We start from the raw sequence: 22,543 nt of genomic DNA on the forward strand, positions 1-22,543 counted from the left end.
GTCACTTTAAGAGAATGCACTGATACAGTGGCCTGCGTTCAGCCGGCTATGTCTGCTGTAAGATACTTACCAAGACGGGCATTTTGACATAATTTTTGTCTGAATTTGTCCATTTAAACACAATACTTCAGACTGAGAGATCTTATATTTGCGCGCGTTCTGATGCGCGGGTTTGCGTGCTTCGGATGAGCGCATGCACAAATCTTCTCACTGCGCGCGAGTTCGCGTCTTTGGCTTTTAAATGTTTATACTGACAAATCTTAAATGAGTTTAGTTTAATTTCATATTAACGTGTGCTGTTCAGGTCTCATCTGTGCACGCGCGCTTTCAGCACCCGGATGATGACAGAATAAATGACTTCATAATCATTCACATTGATCAAGAGTGAATGGTTTGTCCAGGGTTTTTTTTTTTCTCATCGCTATTGTTGTAATGTCTGGGAATCCAGAATGCACATCCATCAACAGAAACATATTAACTTCTATTTATAGCAAACCATATTACAGATGCTTTGGATTTAAGTTGAATCGCGGTCCCAGCGCGTGCCGAACCGTGTGTGGTGAACCGAAAGGTACAGGTTTTTTTCAGCGAACCGTGCCACCCCTAGTACCTATAGAGTAGTACTGCATCCTTCATACCTCCAAAAAGTCTTTAGTTTGATCATATTTATAAAAGAAAAATACAGCTTTCCGATTCTTTCCGGAAAAAGCCGAGCTCCTGGAGGCGTGCCGTGAGCGGAGCTATAATACTGATGTTTCGTGTTGTTACCATTAACATATATTCACTTATGTGCTGATTTCCAACAAAAGACAGAAATCTGATGCAATTGTACTTACTTGAATGGGGTCTTTTATCACAGGGACGGCTCCATGTTTTAATAGCAAACGATGTGCAAATCTAGTGTGGACTTGGGCCTTGTTTATAAAACATTCATCACTTAAATGACCAGAACACACAAGCGCACTCAATACACTCCTGCCCCGGAAAAACAAACTGCATCCACTGTTCATGTAACGCTGGGTCCTTTAGAAAGCTGAACACGGTAAACTTTCCCTCACATCCAAAAATGCACTTATTTGGAGACATTCTCGAACAAATCCTATGCAGCGCTGCCGACGATTTCCCGATGAAGCGCGTTGATGTGCGTGGTCTCGCTCTCCTCTGGTCAACGTGTGCATGGGCGCACTTTTCCGGGAGAAATGCTCATATTCCATCATCGTCTACGTCATTAGATCCAAGAACGAAAAAAACAGCCGAAATTTGTACCAACCCTGTCATTCGGCCAAATTATTTTTTAAAACTTTGGCCATGTTAAGCATGAGAATCCATCTCTTTAACACTGTGAACAACTCCGAATACATGAAACACCATTGTAGCCCCCCTTTAAGCAGTAACACATGAGCAAGAATATCATCCGAATTTGAAATTTAACAGTTTAATAAACAAGATGTCAACATTGTCTGTTCTTGCCCTTTTTTGCCAAACATCTTTTAAAACATTAATCTCAAAACTGTATTTATCCAGTTTACATCTGCATATGGCGTTTTAATTGCAAAATTTTCATTAACTAAATTATATTTATTTTGAATATATTTATTTACTAATTATAATTCAAAATTATCAATATAAAAGAATGTCATGCAAGACTTTTTTCCATCTGTTATAATAAGAACTTTTCAGAAGGTTGTTCTGTATCTTCAGAACGTGTTATTGGGCTTAGATGTAATCTTTGCCAGTGTCAGTATTTCCTCTATGGATAAACCGAATAAATTAATCTTCCTAAATAAATCTCTGTAAAGCTCTCTTTCTTTTAGATGTTCACTCAGAAGCTGTTCAGGCTGCGCTGGAGCGACACAGTGAAAGAAAGATGGCGGTGCTCTTGCCATCCAAGCGGCAGTCGCTCATCGGTCAAACCTCCATGGACACGTATACACCTCCAGGTGTGTGTGTTTGTGTGCAAAAGGCAGTGAGTAAGTGTGTTTGTGAGTGTGTGTGTGTGTGTGTGTGTATGTGACTGTTTTCCTTGTGTCTCTGTAGACTCGTCCTCCGGCTCTGACGCTGAGGGGTCTCTGGGGAGGGCGGGGGGTGTCAGTGTGGACTCCTGGATCAGCAGAGCTCTCCATGGCTCACCTTCTACATCTTCGTCATCATCGTCGCACAGCAACAGCTCTGCCAACGCAGCCCGACTCGCTGAGACCAACATGCACTCATACGGCAGTAAGAACACGTGCAAATATTCACATTGCAGCCAATAAACACAGATATTAATCAGTCATATTATAAATGAGTCTTTAGGTCACTCCGTATGAAATGACACATTTGGCACCTGATAAGGGTCTCTTTAAACTTCCTTCCCTTATTAAGATCTTCTCACTTCAGCCAATTGGCTTCTCATGCTCAACTAAATTTAGCCAGTCAGTTCTATTTAACCAATATTAGCTTCTAATGTTAAAATTATTCCAGCAAATTAGCTCCTTATGCTTAACTCAAACCAGCCAGTCAGCTTCTTGTGTGAAGTAAAAAGTTATTTACTTGAATATTTACTGGTAATATGACTGCTATAAGATAGCTGTCTAATTTTTCCCTTTCAGTTTCTCCCCGAGCTGGTCCGATGTCTCATCTCTCTCTGAAAAGGTGGGGCTTAAGAGAAATGGGCGTTTCTGCTGAGAATGGAATAGTTGGCAGGCACTCCAGTGACTACCAATCAGATCGCCCTTGGTCATCTCTGGATTCTGAGGGTCAGTATTTCATGATTCTTTGGACTATAGACTTGTCTGACATAAAATGGGTAGTTCATAGCTCCAGTGTTGTTTGGTGCCCAGCGTTCTTTAAAATATCTTCATTTGTGTTCCACAGAAAAAAAAGTCATGCAGGTTTGAAATTACTTAAGGTTTAAGCAAATGATGTCAGAATTTTAGTTTTTGGGAGAAATGTCCCTTTAATATGAAAGCAGACAAGAGTTATTACAGCATATTATATATCAGTGTCAATAATGGCATTTGCTTCTAGTTAAAAGGCGTACCTCCACAGCACTGTTTTATCTGCACATGATTTTGCATCTCATTCCTAATAACTGATAATGAATCCTTAGATTTAGTGGGTTAAATGTTACTATACTGGGCCGGGTTTCCCAATAACGATTAATCTTACTGCTTAAGAGCGTTTTCTACTAGTAATTTTACGAACGTTCGTTATTGTTTCACGTGCATTTCCCAAAAATGCACTTAACACAGTTGCACGTAGATGTTACTTATAAGTCGCTATCCGTTGGTCAAGTGCTGAAATGTCATCATGGTTCGTAATTGTAGTAGACTACACACTCATTTGTTGAAATGTTAACCTAATGCTGCGTTCTAGAAAGCTGTTTGTGTACTGCAGACAGTCTGACGGCCCCTCCTGACATCACCAGCTACATGGCAGACCCCGCTCCCATCTCTGTTCAACGCCCACAGGTCGCCATGATAACCAGGCCCCCGTCCAAATATGGCAATGCTGAGTTGATGGAGACAGGAGATGGTGAGTGTGTGTGTGCACAGGTCTGTTTTTAAATGTGTATTTATTCTGAAATGATCAAGTTTGCCATCTATTTGTTTTATTTGGAAACTTTATTCAGTGTGCATGGAATTCAGTTAATTAAAAAAAAAAAATTTTTCCATTGTGAGAATTCATATTAGTAGTATAACTGCATATATGTGTATGTAGGTGTGCCTGTCAGTAGCCGTGTGTCAGCAAAGATCCAGCAGCTAGTTAACACACTGAAGCGACCCAAGCGAAGACCCCTGAGAGAATTTTTTGTGGAGGATTTTGAAGAACATCTGGAAGGTTAAAATGTTTCCACCTCTTTTTGAGCCTCCTTGTTTATATTCGAAGATAAAAAATAACTGTACAAGTCAATGAATAGGAATACAGATGTTTGAGTATCCTGCAGCAGTTCACAGAAACAATTTAACAGTTACTGTTAGGTTGAAGGTCTTGAAATTCATTACTCTCAGATTAAACGTTCCACATCCTGCACAGAACAAGTTAATTTGATCCAACTATTTTTGCAGAGATGAAGTGCTTTAAGAAGTGCATCATTTGCTCACCCTTGTGTTGTCTTTTTTGATATCTATGTCATGAGAATGAGTAAATAATGACTGAATTATATGGAAGAAGTTTTTGTTAAACTATTCCTTAAAATTCATGAATATGAATCCTGATGATATAAAAACATAGGTCTCAAATGCTTTGCTTACCTTCTCTTGACGTTTGCCATGTGCAGTGCAGCAGCCTGATCCTTCTCTGCCACGCCCAGAAGGGGCGGAGTCAACACCTATACAAGGAGAAGAGCTCGATGGACTCAAGAACTGCCCCGCTTCCCTGGAAGCAGCCCTTCTACGCTGGGGAGCCATTGCACCTAAAGCCCCCTGTTTGACCACTACGCACAGCAATACCAAACAACCATACACACTTACATATGGTACACATGCATGTAAATTCATAGTTGGGATGCCACAATTCTCAATATAACATTAAAACATTCGGTAATACAGCCACGGTTCAATACGAGTTTATGAATTGCAGGTTTTTCTGTTTTGTGTTCAGATCATTTCCGGGACACACTGTGAGTTTGAGTCGCTTATAAAGTGCATTTGAAAAAGTAACACATTGCAATGACTTCTAAGCATTTTTATATCTGTTGTCCAACAAAAGATTGAGGCAGACAATATGTTCTTTACTGTAATAAAGGTAATGTCGATTAGCTATGGATTATAAATATACTTAATTATTCTGAAAATACCAGAGATGGCTTGAAGAACAGGTAAACTATATATTATTGCAGTCGAGTGTTTATTGCCTTCATGTTTCATCATTTAAAAGGTTTCAATCTTGTTTTTATTCATTTACAGTGATACGGTAGTTGTTTATAATAGGGATTTCATGAAGTGCCATGAGCTCTATTTCTGTAATGCATACTTCTGTAATGCATATTTGGAGCTTCTGTGCAAGGGCGTCCTCCGGCTTCTGGTATAATGAAACGGATATAACATGCGTCAACAGCACGCAATAATGTCCACTCCATTTTATTTTGGGTGAAAATAGGAAAATAAAACTTAAAAGAAATTTGATGTGTACATATGATAATACAGGAGTTTTTACAGGAGTCTTTTTTTAAATAATATTTATTATTTTTTATCTTAATAGTTATTATTAGTCATATTAATATACAAGCACAAAATGTTGGGCCAAATCGGGCAAACCTAAACAACAAACACAACAAACCTTCCGTTTATTTTATATATATATTTTTTTATAAATTATGTTTTAAATCACAAAATCGCAAAAACATGTATTGAACTGTGGGCTAACTGTATTGTTGCATCCTTAATTTATAGCCATCAGTTGGATTTTATTGTCTTTTTGGTGGGTACATGTTAATATAAGAATCTTTATTTATGTATAGGTAAACTCTGGTCCAAGAGTTTGAAGTTGGCCTTTAACCTCCTCCATAAACTGGGATCCAAACAAGAGCCAATCATTCACCCTGGGGACAGGGTAAGAGTGGATAAATTGTATTTACTTGTTTTCTTATGTATTTTTCTAAAATGCACACTAACATTCAAAAGTTTGGGATCAGTACAATTTTTATTAAGCAGAGATGCATTCAGTTGATCAAAAGTGACAGTAGAGTTACAAAATAATTCTATTTAAAATAAATGTGATTCTTTTGAATTGTCTATTCATCAAATAATCCTAAAAAGAAATGTTTAAACAAAAATAATAAGCAGCTCAACTGTTTTCAACATGATAATGATAAGAAATGTTTCTTGAGAACTAAGGATCATGTGACTTAAAAATTCCACTTTAAATGATATTCACATAGGAAACATTTCTTCTGAATTTAAATTATATTTTACAGTATTACTGTTTTTACTGTATTTTGGATTGTCAATACAGCCTTGGTGAGCATAAAAGACTTTGAAAAAAAAAATCTTACCGACCCCAAACTTTTGAACGGTTTTGCATAGCTCCATTATAAAGACAGAAATCAGATATATACACATTACACAGACATATATTCAAAAACTGATGAAGAATGAAGACTGTGTATGTGTTACTGTAGGTAGCATTGGTTTACCCCAATAATGACCCAGCAGCGTTCATGGTGGCGTTTTATGGCTGTCTTTTGGCTGAAGTTGTTCCTGTCCCAATTGAAGTACCACTTACAAAGAAGGTAATTTCTACTGCAAAACAATTCCAGCAATAGTAGCTTAGGCAGTACTGCATATACTCAAAAAAATATATTCACCGAATGTTTTTTTTTCAGTTTTTCAAACAATTTTATAAGAACAAAATATGCCTGAGGTGTGCCCTGCTGTTTTCTCCCCTTAAAGGATGCTGGGAGTCAACAAATTGGTTTCCTTTTGGGTAGCTGTGGAGTTGCTGTGGCATTAACAAGTGATGCATGTCATAAAGGTCTTCCCAAGAGTGCTAGTGGTGATGTCATGCAGTTTAAAGGTCAGAGATGTCACAATGTTTGTTAGAAAAACCTGCACATGAGTTTTCATAGGAACATTATTATTTGTTAAACATATGTATAGATTACATGTTTGTATTATGTGTGTGTTTGTGTTCAGGCTGGCCAAAGTTGCTCTGGGTGCTGACTGACTCCAAACATTTATCTAAACCCCCACGAGAATGGTTTCCTCTCATTAAAGATGCCAACAATGACACAGCATACATAGAGGTAACAGACCATGTGATTATGTGTTAAATGTTTTAAATAATATACTTCTATTTTTTAAATAATATACTTCTGCTCGGAAGTTTGGGGTCAGTAAGATGTTTTTTTTTAAATGCCTTAATACTTCTATTATAAAATGACATATTAAATTGATCAAAAAGTAACAGAAACATTTATTATATTACAAAAGATTTCTGTTTCAAATAAATGCTTTTCTTTTGAACCTTCTATGCATGAAATAATTGATTTTTTTTTTTTGCAAATGTATCAAACTGATAATAATAAGAAATGTTCCATAGGCACCAAATCAGCATTTTAGAATGATTTCTGAAGGATCTTGTGAAGACTGAAGACTGTATATATATGGGGCTTGTATTGTAGTTCTTTGACAATACATGGATCTCATTGCATTTATAATGAGAGTGGCCATGTTTTGTGGTTGATTGACAGTATAAGACCTGTAAGGATGGGAGTGTGTTGGGAATAACTGTGACAAGAATGGCAATGCTCACACACTGCCAAACACTTACGCATACCTGCGGATACAGTGAGGGTAAGATATCAAAATATCATAATTATATATCTTATGTCATACTTAAATATCAACTGTCATGTTGTTCCAAAACCGTAAGACTTCATTTTTAAGTGGTTTGTGTTTGTTTGTTACAGCTGAGATTATGGTGAATGTGTTGGATTTTAAGAAAGGCATTGGCCTTTGGCACAGTGTTCAAACAGTAAGATAATTGATTCAATTTATTGTATGTTGTCATTTGTCATGTCATCAATATTATTTTTGTAGCCTACACAAGATATTTTTATTTGAAATCTTTCCAAATTGATATCTTTTTTGAAAAAGTCTTCTTTTTCTCTCTTTAGAGTGTGTTGAATATGTTACATGTGGTCAGTGTTCCATATGCACTTATGAAAGTAAATCCTCTGTCCTGGATCCAGAAAGTCTGCCAGTACAAAGGTACACACCGTTACATCAGTATGTGATAGATATGCAGACTTTTGATCTGGCTTTTTAGATGGGGTACCTGTCTCGTACATGTTCAAAGATCACCTGACGCTCTAATCAGAAGTGAAGTCTGCTGTATAAAACAAGAGCACACATTCTTACACACGTTACACAATCTGTTTAATAATCAGTCTTTCTCTATGTGTGTACAGCTAAGGTGGCTTGTGTGAAGAGTAGGGATCTGCACTGGGCACTGATGGCCTTTAAAGACCAGAGTGACACCACCATGAGCTCTCTGAGAATGCTGCTGATTGCTGATGGATCAAACCCCTGTGAGTGTGTTAATGATTTATAAAACCCCTTTTGAGTGTGTTTTACTGATGAATCAAAGCCTGTGAGCTATTACTTTGTGACTCAAGCTTCTATGTAAAGTATGTCAATTCTCTGTCTTTCATTCCCAGGGTCGATATCCTCCTGTGATGCATTCTTGAAAGTGTTTCAGAGCATGGGCTTGAGGTCAGAAGTCATTTGCCCGTGTGCTGGCTCCCCCGAGGCCCTGACTGTAGCTGTGAGAAGGTATAAATACACTCACACTCTCTTTGCCCAGGAGGCACACACATGTGCACACGTCATTCCCGTGCTCAGGAATCTGTTTTCAGTTTAAACTCATTAAAATGGTAAGTTCTGTCTTTTGTGGTCACACATTACAAACAACATAACCAGGCCTATTCACATTCATACACACAGACACACAAAACTATTAAGAAATCCATATGACTCAGATTTTAAAAGTGAAAACTTCTTGGTTCTTAATCATTAAAATGCATTTAATTGTGCTTGTGTGTGGTCTAAAGTTTAGTATTATCAGACGGATATTGCACTAGACTTTGCAATATCGCTATAAAGTCTGGTTCACATTGCCGAGAATTGCCCAAATAAACAAAAAAGGACGCCTGACCGAAGTGTAAAGTTACCAACCACTCTTCAGTTTATATGTGCCATTTGTAGGCTAGTAAATCTGAAATCAGACACAACCCAAAGTGCAAAAATGGATTATAGAAAGTGTGATTGTAGATATCTCAAAACAAATTATTGAATATCTCTTGCAAGACAAACTTAGCCAAATCTGGTTGATAATCTTTTTTTAGAAGAATTCATAAAAGTAGATATTCATAAATTTGACTGGATAAAGGAGATTTTAAAGATTTGTAAAGGCAGAGCTTTCAGAAGTTGCATAAAGCGAACCTCCAGGATGCAAAACCACACAAATCTGGAAAATGTTGTGTCTATGGTAACATAATATTCTGGCAACACATATGAACATGTTTATTCTTTCATTTATTTGTATGCATGTGTTTTCTGTCAGGCCTCAGGAGGGCAGCTCTAAGTCAGCAGGCCGAGGAGTCCTAAGTATGACGAATCTGAGTCATGGGGTCATCAAAGTAGACACGGGAGAGAAGCTGTCCATCCTCACCCTACAGGATGTGGACACGGCCATGCCAGAAGGTACAGAGATTACAAAAACATGAACACATGAACAACCCCAAAGCATTTTGATTTAGGGCCAACATGTAGCCTCATTCACCAGCCTAGAAGCAGTTCAGCACTGTTTTCCTCATGTGACCACAGACCTCATCAAACGACTTTGTTTCTTGTAAAACTGACTTTTCTCCATCTTTCTCAGCAATGGTGTGTGTTGTTAAATTGGAGGGTGTTCCTCAGCTGTGTAAAACCGATGAGATTGGAGAGATCTGCGTGTCGTCTGTTGCCACGGGAACGTCATATTATGGGCTTTCAGGAATGAGCAAGAACACATTTGAGGTGTGAAAATACATTATAGACTGTATATACACCAAGTTTCATTAAGATTCACTGCCATTCCAAGTTTTTTTTTTTTTTTTCATTCATACCTTTATTTAACAAGGACATGATCAAAAGTGACAGTAAACAATGTTAATAAAGAATTATGTTTCAAATAAAAGTTTTTCTTTTGAAGTTTTTATTCAAGGAATACTGGAAAAAATTTATCACGGTTACTACATAAATGTTAAGCAGCACAACTTTTTTCATCATTTCTGATAAGAAGAAATGTTTCTTGAGCAACAATTTTCTTGAACAATTTTAAAATATGTTCAGTGTTATTAAATATATTTTTTTAAATATATTTACATTTTTAAAATCTATTAAAATAGGAAACTGTTTTTTTAAAGTGTAGTAATATTTCCCAACATCACTGTTTTTACTGTATTATACATTTTCTAAATGTAAATGCAAAAATGTATTTATTTATTTTTACAAATAATTTTTGTTCTTGGTGAGCAAGACTTTTCAAAAACATAAAAAAAATCTTACAGACTACTACACAACTTTTTGAACAACATTGTAAAATATCTTTATTTTACTGTAGTAAAGTAAAAAAAAAAACACTTTAGCGGATTTAAAGCTGGTTTTACATGGTTTCTATATTTATGCATTTGTTAGACAATTTTATCCATTGTATTCAAATTTTATGTACGTTTTTTCTGGTTTCTTGGTAACTGGTCATTTGTAGTAATAAGCTGGTTCAAGCTTTTTTGATAAAATTTTGGTAAATGTTTAAGTAGAAAGTGTGTGTAATCTTCTATTTAGTGTGTGTGTCCTGTGAGTTAGTAAATTAGTTTATGTCTCTGTGGTGCAGGTGTGTCCAGTGGCATGTGACGGTGGATTTGTCAGCGATTGCGTGTTCGTGAGGTCAGGTCTGCTGGGGTTTGTGGGTCCGGGTGGGGTGATCTTCATCTCTGGTACACTTGAAGGACTGATGCAGGTCGGGGGTCGGAAACACAACACTGATGACATCATTGCTACCGCTCTTGCTGTCGATCCCATGAAGTTCATCTATAGAGGAAGGTATGTTTAAAAAAACAGAAGACCAAAATAATAACCAACCAGTACTACACCCAGTACTACACTAGAAAGAGTAATCAGGAGACCGATCCTCTCTATATGCAAAATACGCAAGCTGTGTAGGGCCCCCAAAACACCAGAGGGCCCCCTTGCTCTTTCTACGTAAAAAGCAGTCAAATCATGTAATGTGAATGTCGTACAGTCTTGCTTGAGATTAAACAACTTAATTTCCAGCAATATCGTTGACTTGATTGCACAGATACTATTTAAACTGAACTGAGCTGGATGATGACATCACTGAATTCAATGATGAACTGCCTTTAACTGAAAAATTAGTGTTTACTATTGTCATTTTGCATTAGTGACACACTATTTTCCTAATTAATGCTGTACAGTTGCTTTGACACAATCTGTATTGTTAAAAGCACTATATAAATAAAGGTGACTTGACTTAAAAAAAAATGAGTTGAAAGCGTACCAAGCCGCGGAAGAGACATTGTTTCTCAAGCGCTTTCCGTGAGCACGATTCGAGACGGAGTGAAACAAGGACAAAGCGTTCAATCATTCGTTCATAACCACTCATACCCCACTCCACACCCTCCGCCCTGCCGACACAGTTTTCTGTAGGCCCCCTGAAGTCTAGGATCAGCACTGGAGTAATCCCTGTGCTCACTGTGTGTAGGACGGTGGTGTTCTCAGTGAATGTGTTGTATGATGAGAGGATTGTGCTGGTAGCAGAACAGAGACCAGATTCAACCGAAGAAGAGAGTTACCAGTGGATGAGCCGAGTGTTGCAGGTACACACACACACACACGCACGCACACATAACCAGGCACAAAATTTGCATTTTCTGTCCTTGCTGAAAGCAAAAGTGCTGCATTAAACAACAAAGTCAAAGTGTGTGTGTGTGTGTGTGTGTGTGTGTGTGTGTGTGTGTGTGTTTAGGCTATAGATGGGATTCATCAGCTGGGAGTGTACTGCCTGGCATTGGTTCCTGCCAACACCCTCCCCAAAACCCCTCTGGGTGGAATCCACCTGTCTGAGACCAAACAGTTGTTCCTGGAGGGGGCACTACACCCCTGTAGCATCCTCATGTGTCCTCATTCCTGTATCACCAACCTGCCCAAGCCCAGACAGAAACAACCCGGTACACAAGCCTTTGTGTACAAGCCCTGTTGTAGAGTATGTGTGTTACATAGAAAGTACTGTGTAAATATTGTGTGTATTTGTTGCAGAGGTGGGTCCTGCCTCTGTGATGGTAGGGAATCTCGTTGCTGGAAAGCGAATGGCTCAGGCCAGCGGACGAGACCTGAGTCACATGGAGGACAATGAGCAGGTAAATCCAGATATTAAGATCTCTTAGTGCTGTACAATTAATCAGAAAAAGACCAAAATTGTGATGTGATTTAATTGAAATAAATATGTGTGTTTCAGAGTGAAGTACGCCACTGTGTTCATTTATATGCGAGCAGCTCATGATTCAGTGTTTTCAGTGTCTTAGAGCGTTTGCATTAAATGATGCTCCACACAAACTCCATCTCTGCATGTGTTGTGAAACTGGACTGCTTATAACATGCATTTGGGAATGCAATGTGAGCCAACCATTAACCAAATTTGTAATGACAAGTATTTATAGAAATGAGAAGCTATGAGGGCCCCCTACTGTTGTCTTGATGGTTTAAAATTTGAAACTGAGGGAATAAAGACATACAATTACTTGACCTTAATTCTTTGTTCTTTTAATATTTAAGTATTTTTGCAGTAGTAGTGTTTCTGATTTTGCTTAATATGTTATTTAATAGTATTTAATAATTGTACAGCCCTACAAAAAAGCACAGCAAACCTGGATCTTTGAAAAAACTCTCGGGTCTCTTTTGTTTTTTGGAGATGGAAAAAGATGGCCAAAAATTGGAATTAGATCACAAAGTATGTCTGTGTAAAAAGTTCATGTGGCTTCCTACAGTATTAAGGAAAACTTGTATAGGGCATATGAGTGAGTGTGAGGTATGTGTCTTTTTCACTCTGACTGATTATTCTTCCTCTTGTGTGAATTCTAGTTCCTGTTTCTGTCGGAGGTGCTGCAGTGGAGAGCTCAGACAACACCTGACCACATATTGTACACACTTATTAACTCACGGGTAACATGAATATATTTCTTTCCTCAGTTCCTTTCAGCAGTGAGTGTCAAGAAAATGATTTAAAAAATTCAAATTTTTATGAATTCATGTGTGTTATTGTGATTATAATGGTATTTGTGTATTTCAGGGCGCAATAGGAAGCTCTCTGACCTGTCTACAGCTTCACAAGAGAGCAGAGAAAATTGCAACTTTGCTGTATGAAAGAGGACAGCTACGAGTTGGAGACCATGTAGCATTAGTTTATCCACCAGGTAACACGGATCCTGGCTATCTGTATTAACTGTGTTGATTGCATGATGTGCAAATTAATTTTTGAACTGCATTGCAATAATAAAGTCTGCAGTAATACATCTCTGCTTTTAATTCAGCCAAAATAAGCTGTAAATAAATTATCATAATTTTTGTTGTCAGAGCACTTGTTAATAAACTTCACACCAGCAATATGCCGAGCTCTTGTTCAGGGTTGAAATCCCATCTGTAGTTGAGGTTTTTTGTGTAGTGATAATTGCAGCATTTCATTAAATCAGATCAGCTACAGCTTTCAGTCCTGTTCTGTAAGTCACATTCAAGAGCTGCCCTCTCCAATTAAATCACATTACATTTGCTTAATGAAACTTTCAGTTAAACCTATTCCATTACAATTAAATGCATCATGAATAAGTAAATGTGTGGTGAATTACACCTTTTTGTTACAAATATAATTCTATTTCAAACAGATTTCATGTTTGTGTGCGTTGCAGGTTTAGATCTGATCGCCGCCTTTTACGGCTGTCTGTATGCAGGCTGTATTCCTATAACTGTACGACCGCCTCACCCACAGAACATCTCTACTACACTACCTACAGTTAAAATGATCCTAGAGGTGAGGACACACACACACGAACACACACACACACCCTCAGAACATCTCCAACACACCTGCAGTTACATGAAGTAAATTATTAGAGAAGTATTAAAAACCCTACTTAATCTTATGTAATGTAAAATGTATGGCATTTAAATTATCAGTATGATCCAAACTTTGCTGAAAACCTGGTGTACATGATATTGTAGATTAACAGTGTATACTTTTTAAGCAAGTAAAAAGTTATTTTAGTATAATTCTAAAAACTTACTTCAGGTCATGGTGCACATGATTTGTGCTGTGAAATCTTTACTGATTTTTATAAAGTAAATGTAAGAATCAATTTTATATTGCTAGTATATTTCAAGATAAACGCTGGACTAAAGCAGCTTAGGTTTACTTGATTATCCATGCATCATTTAGAAATCATGTTAAAATCCGAGTATGATACATCAGGCTTTTGAGAAATGTTTTTTATTGAACATGTCTCAAAAATTATTATTTTGATGCATCACATTATATGTTTTGTCCACGACAATAAAACTACAGAACTTTGGTCCTAAAACTAAGCATTAAAATGATATCTTGCTAAAACATATTGGGAAATATAGAGTGATAGCTTATGTTTATATGAATTTTATAGAAGTAGTTTGCTATAATGTTAAAGATATCCCTTTTTTCTGTATAAATATCAGCAATAGAACCAAATAGCATTTTTGCTCAGTTTTGGCCTCTGAATAAAATTTAGGTGAATTTTTTTTCTCTTCAAGTATGAGTTCCATATTTTCCTATATTATAAACCTGATGTATCAAATAGGAAACTTGACAAAAACACATGTGCAGACCTTTTTTTTTCACCTTTTTTATTTACAATTTTTTAAGTCACCTTTATTTATATAGCGCTTTATACAATACAGATTGTGTCAAATGTCATTGTCCAGGTCAGTTCAGATCTCCTCCAACAGTGTCTATGCAGTCAAATCAACGGAGTTGTTAGAAATTGTGTCCCTGACTAAGTAAGCCAAAGGCGATAGTGGCAAGGAACTAAAACTCCCATCAGTGACAGAAATTGAGAAACCAGGCTCAATCAGGGGGCCAGTTCTCCTCCGGCCAGACGAAACCAGCATGGTGTGGTTTAATTCTAGGCTGCATCACAGGTCCGATTGAGCAGAGGACTCGTCTGGTTCTTGTGGTCTTGTGCCGATGGCCTACGAGGTCTTCAAACTGACACAGTGTGTCTGCCCCCCGAATAATGCTAGGTAGAATTTGGGCACTAAATAGGAAAAGGATTTGCTGCTCACAGTTGATTTTGATATTCTAGGTATTATCAAATGGTCACTGTTTAGAGATCACAGCAGATGTGATGTACTACAATGCGATAAGAGCTCTTTCAAGGAAAGGTTGCTATCACATTGCATACCTAGTTTCTTAACTGATGATGATGGTATGTTTTATCATGCCGCAAAGAAATATAGAGCTGAGTATCACCAGCATAACAGTGAAAGCTAACACCATTGCTGTGTCCGAAACCGCTCCCTATCCACTATATAATGCACTATAAGGGGTGTCAGCCATTTTGTAGTGATTTCATTCTGATTTCGAGTGTACAACCGATGTACACTCACTGAAGCACCATTTTCCCACAATCCAATGCGGAGTAACATCGAGCTGGAAGTGAGAGCGGGAGCGAGCGAGTTTGAATGAGAGATGACGTTTACATCTTTATTATTTCTGTTTTAACGTTTTTCCTACATTATTTATATTGATATGTTATGTAGGCAATAACTTCGTTAATCGTTGTTAACTTACAAAAATGATGATAATTTGGTTGGATAATTTTAATTTATTTGTTAATAACAGGTAGTGTATTCTAATGTAAAATTAACGGTCGCCTGAGGACACTCTACAACCATCTTATCTGAGCTTAAAACGCTGCTTGAGCGAGTGTCTAGGTACTAAAAATAATAAATACATAATTATGAACGTGTTTATGTGTGTTTATTTTTGTTTTCAGTACGTTATTTTAATAGCATAATGATTACGAACATAAAAGCATTACAAAAAAAAAATGATATACCATCGTTGAAACCACAAAGCTGACGCGGAGGTATGTATAACTGCAATATAAAGTAATTTTGAGTATTATTGCTATTAGTATTATTTTCTAAAATTAGGTACATGTAATATAAAAGTACATATGGCAATGTTTTTGCAACAGCTCCTAGTCTCACGCGCAGTGTAGGCTATACGTCACAGTCCGAATCCGTTCACTTATTTATTTGTTCACTCCTTCCTGATATAGTGAACTCAACTACCATACACTATATAGGGATTAGTGAATGGTTGAACGATTTCAGACACAGCACATGTTTCCTGATGATGTCTCCCAAGGGTAGCATGTAAAGTGTGAAAACAAATGGTCCTAGTACTCAGGCTTGTGGTACTCCATAGTGCACTTGTGAACATGATACCTCTTAATTCATTGCTACAAATTGATGATGCTCAGATAAGTATGATTTCAACCATGCCAATGCAATTCCACTAATGTGAACATCATTTTCAAGTCTTTTCAAAAGAATGTTGTGATCTCAGGTGCTCTGGCTCCTGATAATCATGGGACTATGGTGGCTGATGTCTCTTTTTTTACATTCCGTACAACAGAATTGCCAATAACTAGGACGCTTTCATCAGGTTTCTCATTGGGTGCATCACTGAGTGGGGAGAATCTGTTTAATGTTTTGTTATTTGGTACAATAAACTGTTCCATGTCAGGATTATACCAACCCTTTACAGGGTTAAATCATTTATTGTTTATTGTAAATGTGAATCATTATAGAATGAGATATAGCTCTCAAAACATAACAATTTTTAATAAAAATGTTGGTGTGTGCAGGTGAGTCGTTCAGTGTGTGTTATGACCACCCAAGCTATATTTAAACTTCTGAAGTCCAGAGATGCATCAGTGGTTGTGGACTTTAAATCATGGCCTCCTATCCTGGAAACAGGTGAGTTTCTGAGGGACATGAGTGTTCAGAGTTTTGCCTGCCAGCTGCTCATCAGAAGTATCTGTGTGTGTGTATTTATTAGATGACTTGCCAAAGAGGCATTGTCCAATGTTGTATAAGCCATGTGACCCAGACACTTTGGCCTATCTGGACTTCAGTGTGTCCACTACAGGCATGCTCGCTGGAGTGAAGGTTTGACGACTCATACTTATTACTAATGTTTTTATGTATGGACTACAGATGTGGTTATTATAATCATCATCATCATTGTTAACAATTAAGTTAAATCTGCATTTAAAAATTATTTTAAAAAAAAACCCTGTAATTTCTGTTTTTCTCTCTTTCTCTGAAGATGTCTCACAATGCAACCAGTGCCCTGTGTCGCTCTGTTAAACTGCAGTGTGAGTTGTATCCCTCTCGTGAGGTGGCTGTGTGTCTCGACCCATACTGCGGCCTTGGCTTTGTCTTGTGGTGCCTCTGCAGGTACGGACCACCTGTGCACTCACCTGAGATACACACATATGCAAACACGTTTTCATTGGTTTATGTGTGTGTGTGTGTGTCTGTATATGTGTGTGTCTGTATATGTGTGTGTATGTATGTTTGTAGCGTGTATGCAGGGCAGCAGTCTGTTCTGATCTCTCCAATGGATCTAGAGGTGAATCCTGCTTTGTGGCTGCAGTCCATCAGTCAGTTTAAAGTCCGAGACACGTTCTGCTCCTATTCTGTGATGGAGCTCTGCACAAGAACTCTCAGCTCTCTCACTGACTCTCATAAGGTACGCCCACTCACACAGACATCTCATTAAACAACGTTTTTGTTACTTGAAATAAAATAAACATTAAAGTCAAAGTCAAAGTCACCTTTATTTATATAGCGCTTTAAACAAAATGCATTGCGTCAAAGCAACTGAACAACATTCATTAGGAAAACAGTGTCAATAATGAAAAAAATGATAGTTAAAGGCAGTTCATCATTGAATTCAGTTATGTCATCTCTGTTCAATTAAATAGTGTCTGTGCATTTATTTGCAATCAAGTCAACGATATCGCTGTAGATGAAGTGTCCCCAACTAAGCAAGCCAGAGGCGACAGCGGCAAGGAACCGAAACTCCATCGGTGACAGAATGGAGGAAAAAACCTTGGGAGAAACCAGGCTCAGTTGGGGGGCCAGTTCTCCTCTGACCAGACGAAACCAGTAGTTCAATTCCAGGCTGCAGCAAAGTCAGATTGTGCAGAAGAATCATCTGTTTCCTGTGGTCTTGTCCTGGTGCTCCTTTGAGACAAGGTCTTTACAGGGGATCTGTATCTGGGGCTCTAGTTGTCCTGGTCTACGCTGTCTTTAAGGGATGTAGAGGTCCTTTCTAGGTGCTGATCCAGCATCTGGTCTGGATACGTACTGGATCCGGGTGACTGCAGTGACCCTCTGATCTGGACACAGACTGGATCTGGTGGCCACGGTGACCTCGGAACAAGAGAGAAACAGACAAATATTAGCGTAGATGCCATTCTTCTAATGATGTAGGAAGTACATAGGGTGTTATGGGAAGTGTTTCCGGTTCCGGTTTACCTAATTAATGCAGCCTAAAAATCCTTTAACGGATTTGGATAATAAAAGCATATTAGTATGTTATGTGTATGCCAGGTTAAAGAGATGGGTCTTTAATCTAGATTTAAACTGCAAGAGTGTGTCTGCCTCCCGAACAATGTTAGGTAGGTTATTCCAGAGTTTAGGCGCCAAATAGGAAAAGGATCTGCCGCCCGCAGTTGATTTTGATATTCTAGGTATTATCAAATTGCCTGAGTTTTAAGAACGTAGCGGACATAGAGGATTATAATGTAAAAGGAGCTCATTCAAATACTGAGGTGCTAAAATATTCAGGGCTTTATAGGTAATAAGCAATATTTTAAAATCTATACGATGCTTGATAGGGAGCCAGTGCAGTGTTGACAGGACCGGGCTAATATGGTCATACTTCCTGGTTCTAGTAAGAACTCTTGCTGCTGCATTTTGGACTAGCTGTAGTTTGTTTACTAAGCGTGCAGAACAACCACCCAATAAAGCATTACAATAATCTAACCTTGAGGTCATAAAAGCATGGATTAACATTTCTGCATTTGACATTGAGAGCATAGGCCGTAATTTAGATATATTTTTGAGATGGAAAAATGCAGTTTTACAAATGCTAGAAACGTGGCTTTCTAAGGAAAGATTGCGATCAAATAGCACACCTAGGTTCCTAACTGATGATGAAGAATTGACAGAGCAACCATCAAGTCTTAGACAGTGTTCTAGGTTATTACAAGCGGAGTTTTTAGGTCCTATAATTAACACCTCTGTTTTTTCAGAATTTAGCAGTAAGAAATTACTCGTCATCCAGTTTTTTATATCGACTATGCAATCCATTAGTTTTTCAAATTGGTGTGTTTCACCGGGCTGCGAAGAAATATAGAGTTGAGTATCATCAGCATAACAGTGAAAGCTAACACCATGTTTCCTGATGATATCTCCCAAGGGTAACATATAAAGCGTGAAGAGTAGCGGCCCTAGTACTGAGCCTTGAGGTACTCCATACTGCACTTGTGATCGATAGGATACATCTTCATTCACTGCTACGAACTGATGGCGGTCATATAAGTACGATTTAAACCATGCTAATGCACTTCCATTAATGCCAACAAAGTGTTCAAGTCTATGCAAAAGAATGTTGTGGTCAATTGTGTCAAATGCAGCACTAAGATCCAATAAAACTAAGAGAGAGATACACCCACGATCAGATGATAAGAGCAGATCATTTGTAACTCTAAGGAGAGCAGTCTCAGAACTATGATACGGTCTAAATCCTGACTGGAAATCCTCACATATACCATTTTTCTCTAAGAAGGAATATAATTGTGAGGATACCACCTTTTCTAGTATCTTAACTGAAACAACATGTTATTTTATTTCAGCAAAGCAGCATTTTTCATTTTCATAAATTTTTATTTGATGTATATATATTAAAAAAAAAGTAAAACTGAAATAAAAATGTATACGAAATATATAGACATTTAAACAAAAAAAAGAGAAATGAGATGAGAAAAAATGAAAATGAGAAAAAAAGTTCAAATAAAAATGAATTCAAAGTATTATTAAATGTATAAGTAATAGTACCTCTGTGATACTAAAATATTAGTGCTTCCTATTTCACCCCTGTATTTTTCTCTCTCTCTCAGGCCCGTGGGATGGATCTGACCCGTGTGCGTTCGTGTGTGGTTGTGGCGGAAGAGAGGCCTCGTGTTGTTCTGACACAGTCCTTCTGTAAACTCTTCAAGGATGTGGGGCTGCATCCGCGTGCCGTCAGCACTGCCTTCGGCTGCAGGGTCAATCTCGCAGTCTGCCTACAGGTCAGTATAGGCCAGAATGTGACCCATCCGATTTCAACTCAACTCAACTTTATTTATAAAGCACTTTCAACACCACAAGTGGAACCAAAGTGCTGTACAGAAAGTATAAAAGCGAAACATAAAAACAAAAACAGACATATGACATACACACTTACAAAGCATTGTCAAAAGCTAAAGAAAACAAATTTTATAGTCTTATTGCATCCCCAATGTTCAGTTTTTTCCTTTTACTAGTCATGTAACTCATTCAACCTTGTATCTTGTTTTTTTATTATTACAATTTTTTTTTCTTTTATTCTTTTATTTACTTTTTTAACATTTATACATCACATCTTCCTCTCCTCTCCTCATGTAGCCTCATAGGTTGGGGAAGCTTGCTGAGCAGGTATGAATTAACTTTAACTGATCCTCGTCATTTTATAGCTCAGTAACTACAACCATATTTAGATGTGGAAGTAAATTTATTAATTATCATCCTGTGTGCAAGACTACTCATTTTTACGAGCCAACTAATCGTCAGAGTGTTAACCTCACCTCAAATGACTGAGTGGTCTACACAACTGATATGGTGTGTGTGAGGGAAATGAAAGCATGTATCTCCAGACTCCAGAGTCCGGTCATATTCACATTTCTGATTAGTTTCAGCTTAGTTTACAAAAAGTGAGAAACAGCACGGTTTAAATTATTTTCATTGTTGCATAAATCAAAATACATTTGGCCATTACATATTATTATACAAACAAATATCTAGCGTAGTTCTGGCAGGTCACGTTAGTCAAGCTCACATCAGCTGACTCTCAGCTAATCCCCATCTACCTATAAGAATACGACACCTATCTAAGCATTCATATATAAGGTCATCAGTATCATCAGCAGCTTTCACATTGCTCAATAGCTATTTACCCTCCTCCATCCCTAACTCCTCCTTTGTCAGTCAGGATTCAGCCTTCTGATTCTCCTTCGAATTGGACCAATTCTAAAATGTGTACATAACATTATTGTATTTAAATTTATGTTGGTTATGTTCTGTTTACTCTGGGGGGGGGTTATCACTGCTCTTCTCTCATCCATGCTAGGCTGTATGGATGTGCAGAGAGTTCTTGCCCTGAACAGATCCAAACTGTATGCTAATTGTCAATCATCTTTGACTATAGTGGTCCTGACAGAACTCTCGCAGCTGCACTGGAACAGGAGTTTTCCTCCTCCTGGATAATGGATGCCAACAGTTTAATCTGTTTGGCATAAGCTGTTTTTGACAATAGATATGTTATGTGGAAATATAGAAAAACAAACAAAAACATGCCTTTTAAAGCGCTCGCTTTCACGCTGCGATGCAGAAAAAATGTCCCTGTATGTCTTTTTCTTGTCTTTCTATATGATATAGTTAAGCAATATCACACAAGTAAGCATGCTGTTTTTCCTGAATATTTAGTTTCATATTTAAAGTATCTTTTCAGTTTTTAAATCTTATTTCATATTTCAATATTCAAAATATTATTTGAAAAACCTTACAGGGATGCTCCTCCCCAAAATGAAAATTTTGTCATTAAAGGGTTATTCACCCAAATATTAAAATTATGTCATGGATAACTCACCCTCAAGTCGTTCCAAACCCGTAAGATCTCTGTTCATCTTCGGAACACAGTCTAAGATATTTTAGATTTAGTCCGAGAGCTCTCAGTCCCTCCATTGAAGCTGTGTGTACAGTATACTGTCCATGTCCAGAAAGGTAAGAAAAATATAATCAAAGTAGTCCATGTGACATCAGAGGGTCAGTTAGAATTTTTTGAAGCATTGAAAATACATTTTGGTCCAAAAATAGTAAAAACTACGACTTTACTCAGCATTTTCTTCTCTTCCGGGTCTGTTGTGAGCGCGTTCACTGCAGTGTAGTGATATCCGGTTCGCGAACGAATCACTCGATGTAACCAGATATTCTTGAACCAGTTCACCAAATCAAACTGAATCATTTGAAACGGTTCGCGTCTCCAATACGCATTAATCCAGAGGAGACTGTTAACTTTTTTAACGTGGCTGATACTCCCTCGGAGTTCAAACAAACCAATATCCCGGAGTAATTCATTTACTCAAACAGTACACTGACTGAACTGCTGTGAAGAGAGAACTGGAGATGAACACCGAGCCGAGCCAGATAATGAACGAACGATTGACTCGTTCTCGTTCTATATCTTAAACTGTGTTCCGAAGTTGAACAGAGGTCTTACGGGTTTGGAACGACATGAGGGTGAGTTATTAATGACATAATTTTAATATTTGGGTGAACTAACCCTTTAATCACTTACCTCCATGTTGTTCCATACCCGTAAATGCTTTGTTCATCTTTGGAACACAATTTAAGATATTTTGGATGAATACTGGGAGGCTTGAGACTTTCCCATAAACTGGCAAGTAAATAACACTTGTCAAGGTCCAGAAAAGTATAAAAAGCATCGTAAGAATATTCCATCTGCCATCAGTTGTTCAACCGTAACGTTATGAAGCGACAAGAATACTGTTTGTACGTGAATAAAACAAAAATAATGACTTTATATCAGCGTATGCTGCATACGCTCTTCTGTATCAGCCGCATCCTTTGTGGCGTGG

General features: G+C 37.7%; 1 protein-coding gene across 4 annotated transcripts in view; it reads left to right on the forward strand.

The window, feature by feature from the left end:
• Nucleotides 1-22,543, forward strand: part of LOC132154602 (disco-interacting protein 2 homolog C-like) — a 36,565-nt gene that overhangs the window by 9,175 nt on the left and 4,847 nt on the right. The window contains exons 4-33 of one of the 4 annotated variants that reach the window (XM_059563232.1): nucleotides 1,815-1,940; nucleotides 2,038-2,217; nucleotides 2,607-2,738; nucleotides 3,379-3,516; nucleotides 3,703-3,822; nucleotides 4,262-4,459; nucleotides 5,444-5,535; nucleotides 6,104-6,214; nucleotides 6,375-6,498; nucleotides 6,618-6,727; nucleotides 7,175-7,277; nucleotides 7,394-7,458; nucleotides 7,601-7,694; nucleotides 7,895-8,014; nucleotides 8,144-8,258; nucleotides 9,049-9,188; nucleotides 9,367-9,503; nucleotides 10,360-10,568; nucleotides 11,248-11,362; nucleotides 11,512-11,713; nucleotides 11,802-11,902; nucleotides 12,624-12,704; nucleotides 12,832-12,955; nucleotides 13,445-13,566; nucleotides 16,442-16,553; nucleotides 16,636-16,745; nucleotides 16,906-17,036; nucleotides 17,163-17,331; nucleotides 19,769-19,939; nucleotides 20,295-20,324. In XM_059563232.1, coding sequence (XP_059419215.1) covers nucleotides 1,815-1,940; nucleotides 2,038-2,217; nucleotides 2,607-2,738; nucleotides 3,379-3,516; nucleotides 3,703-3,822; nucleotides 4,262-4,459; nucleotides 5,444-5,535; nucleotides 6,104-6,214; nucleotides 6,375-6,498; nucleotides 6,618-6,727; nucleotides 7,175-7,277; nucleotides 7,394-7,458; nucleotides 7,601-7,694; nucleotides 7,895-8,014; nucleotides 8,144-8,258; nucleotides 9,049-9,188; nucleotides 9,367-9,503; nucleotides 10,360-10,568; nucleotides 11,248-11,362; nucleotides 11,512-11,713; nucleotides 11,802-11,902; nucleotides 12,624-12,704; nucleotides 12,832-12,955; nucleotides 13,445-13,566; nucleotides 16,442-16,553; nucleotides 16,636-16,745; nucleotides 16,906-17,036; nucleotides 17,163-17,331; nucleotides 19,769-19,939; nucleotides 20,295-20,324 — 3,782 coding nt within the window. Of the gene's footprint in view, nucleotides 1-1,814; nucleotides 1,941-2,037; nucleotides 2,218-2,603; nucleotides 2,739-3,378; nucleotides 3,517-3,702; nucleotides 3,823-4,261; nucleotides 4,460-5,443; nucleotides 5,536-6,103; nucleotides 6,215-6,374; nucleotides 6,499-6,617; nucleotides 6,728-7,174; nucleotides 7,278-7,393; nucleotides 7,459-7,600; nucleotides 7,695-7,894; nucleotides 8,015-8,143; nucleotides 8,259-9,048; nucleotides 9,189-9,366; nucleotides 9,504-10,359; nucleotides 10,569-11,247; nucleotides 11,363-11,511; nucleotides 11,714-11,801; nucleotides 11,903-12,623; nucleotides 12,705-12,831; nucleotides 12,956-13,444; nucleotides 13,567-16,441; nucleotides 16,554-16,635; nucleotides 16,746-16,905; nucleotides 17,037-17,162; nucleotides 17,332-19,768; nucleotides 19,940-20,294; nucleotides 20,325-22,543 lie in introns of those variants that run through there. The other 3 variants (XM_059563231.1, XM_059563233.1, XM_059563234.1) reach the window with 3 other exon arrangements.

The sequence above is a fragment of the Carassius carassius genome, chromosome 12 (genome assembly GCF_963082965.1).
Source record: "Carassius carassius chromosome 12, fCarCar2.1, whole genome shotgun sequence".
Classification (NCBI taxonomy): Eukaryota; Metazoa; Chordata; class Actinopteri; order Cypriniformes; family Cyprinidae; genus Carassius; species Carassius carassius.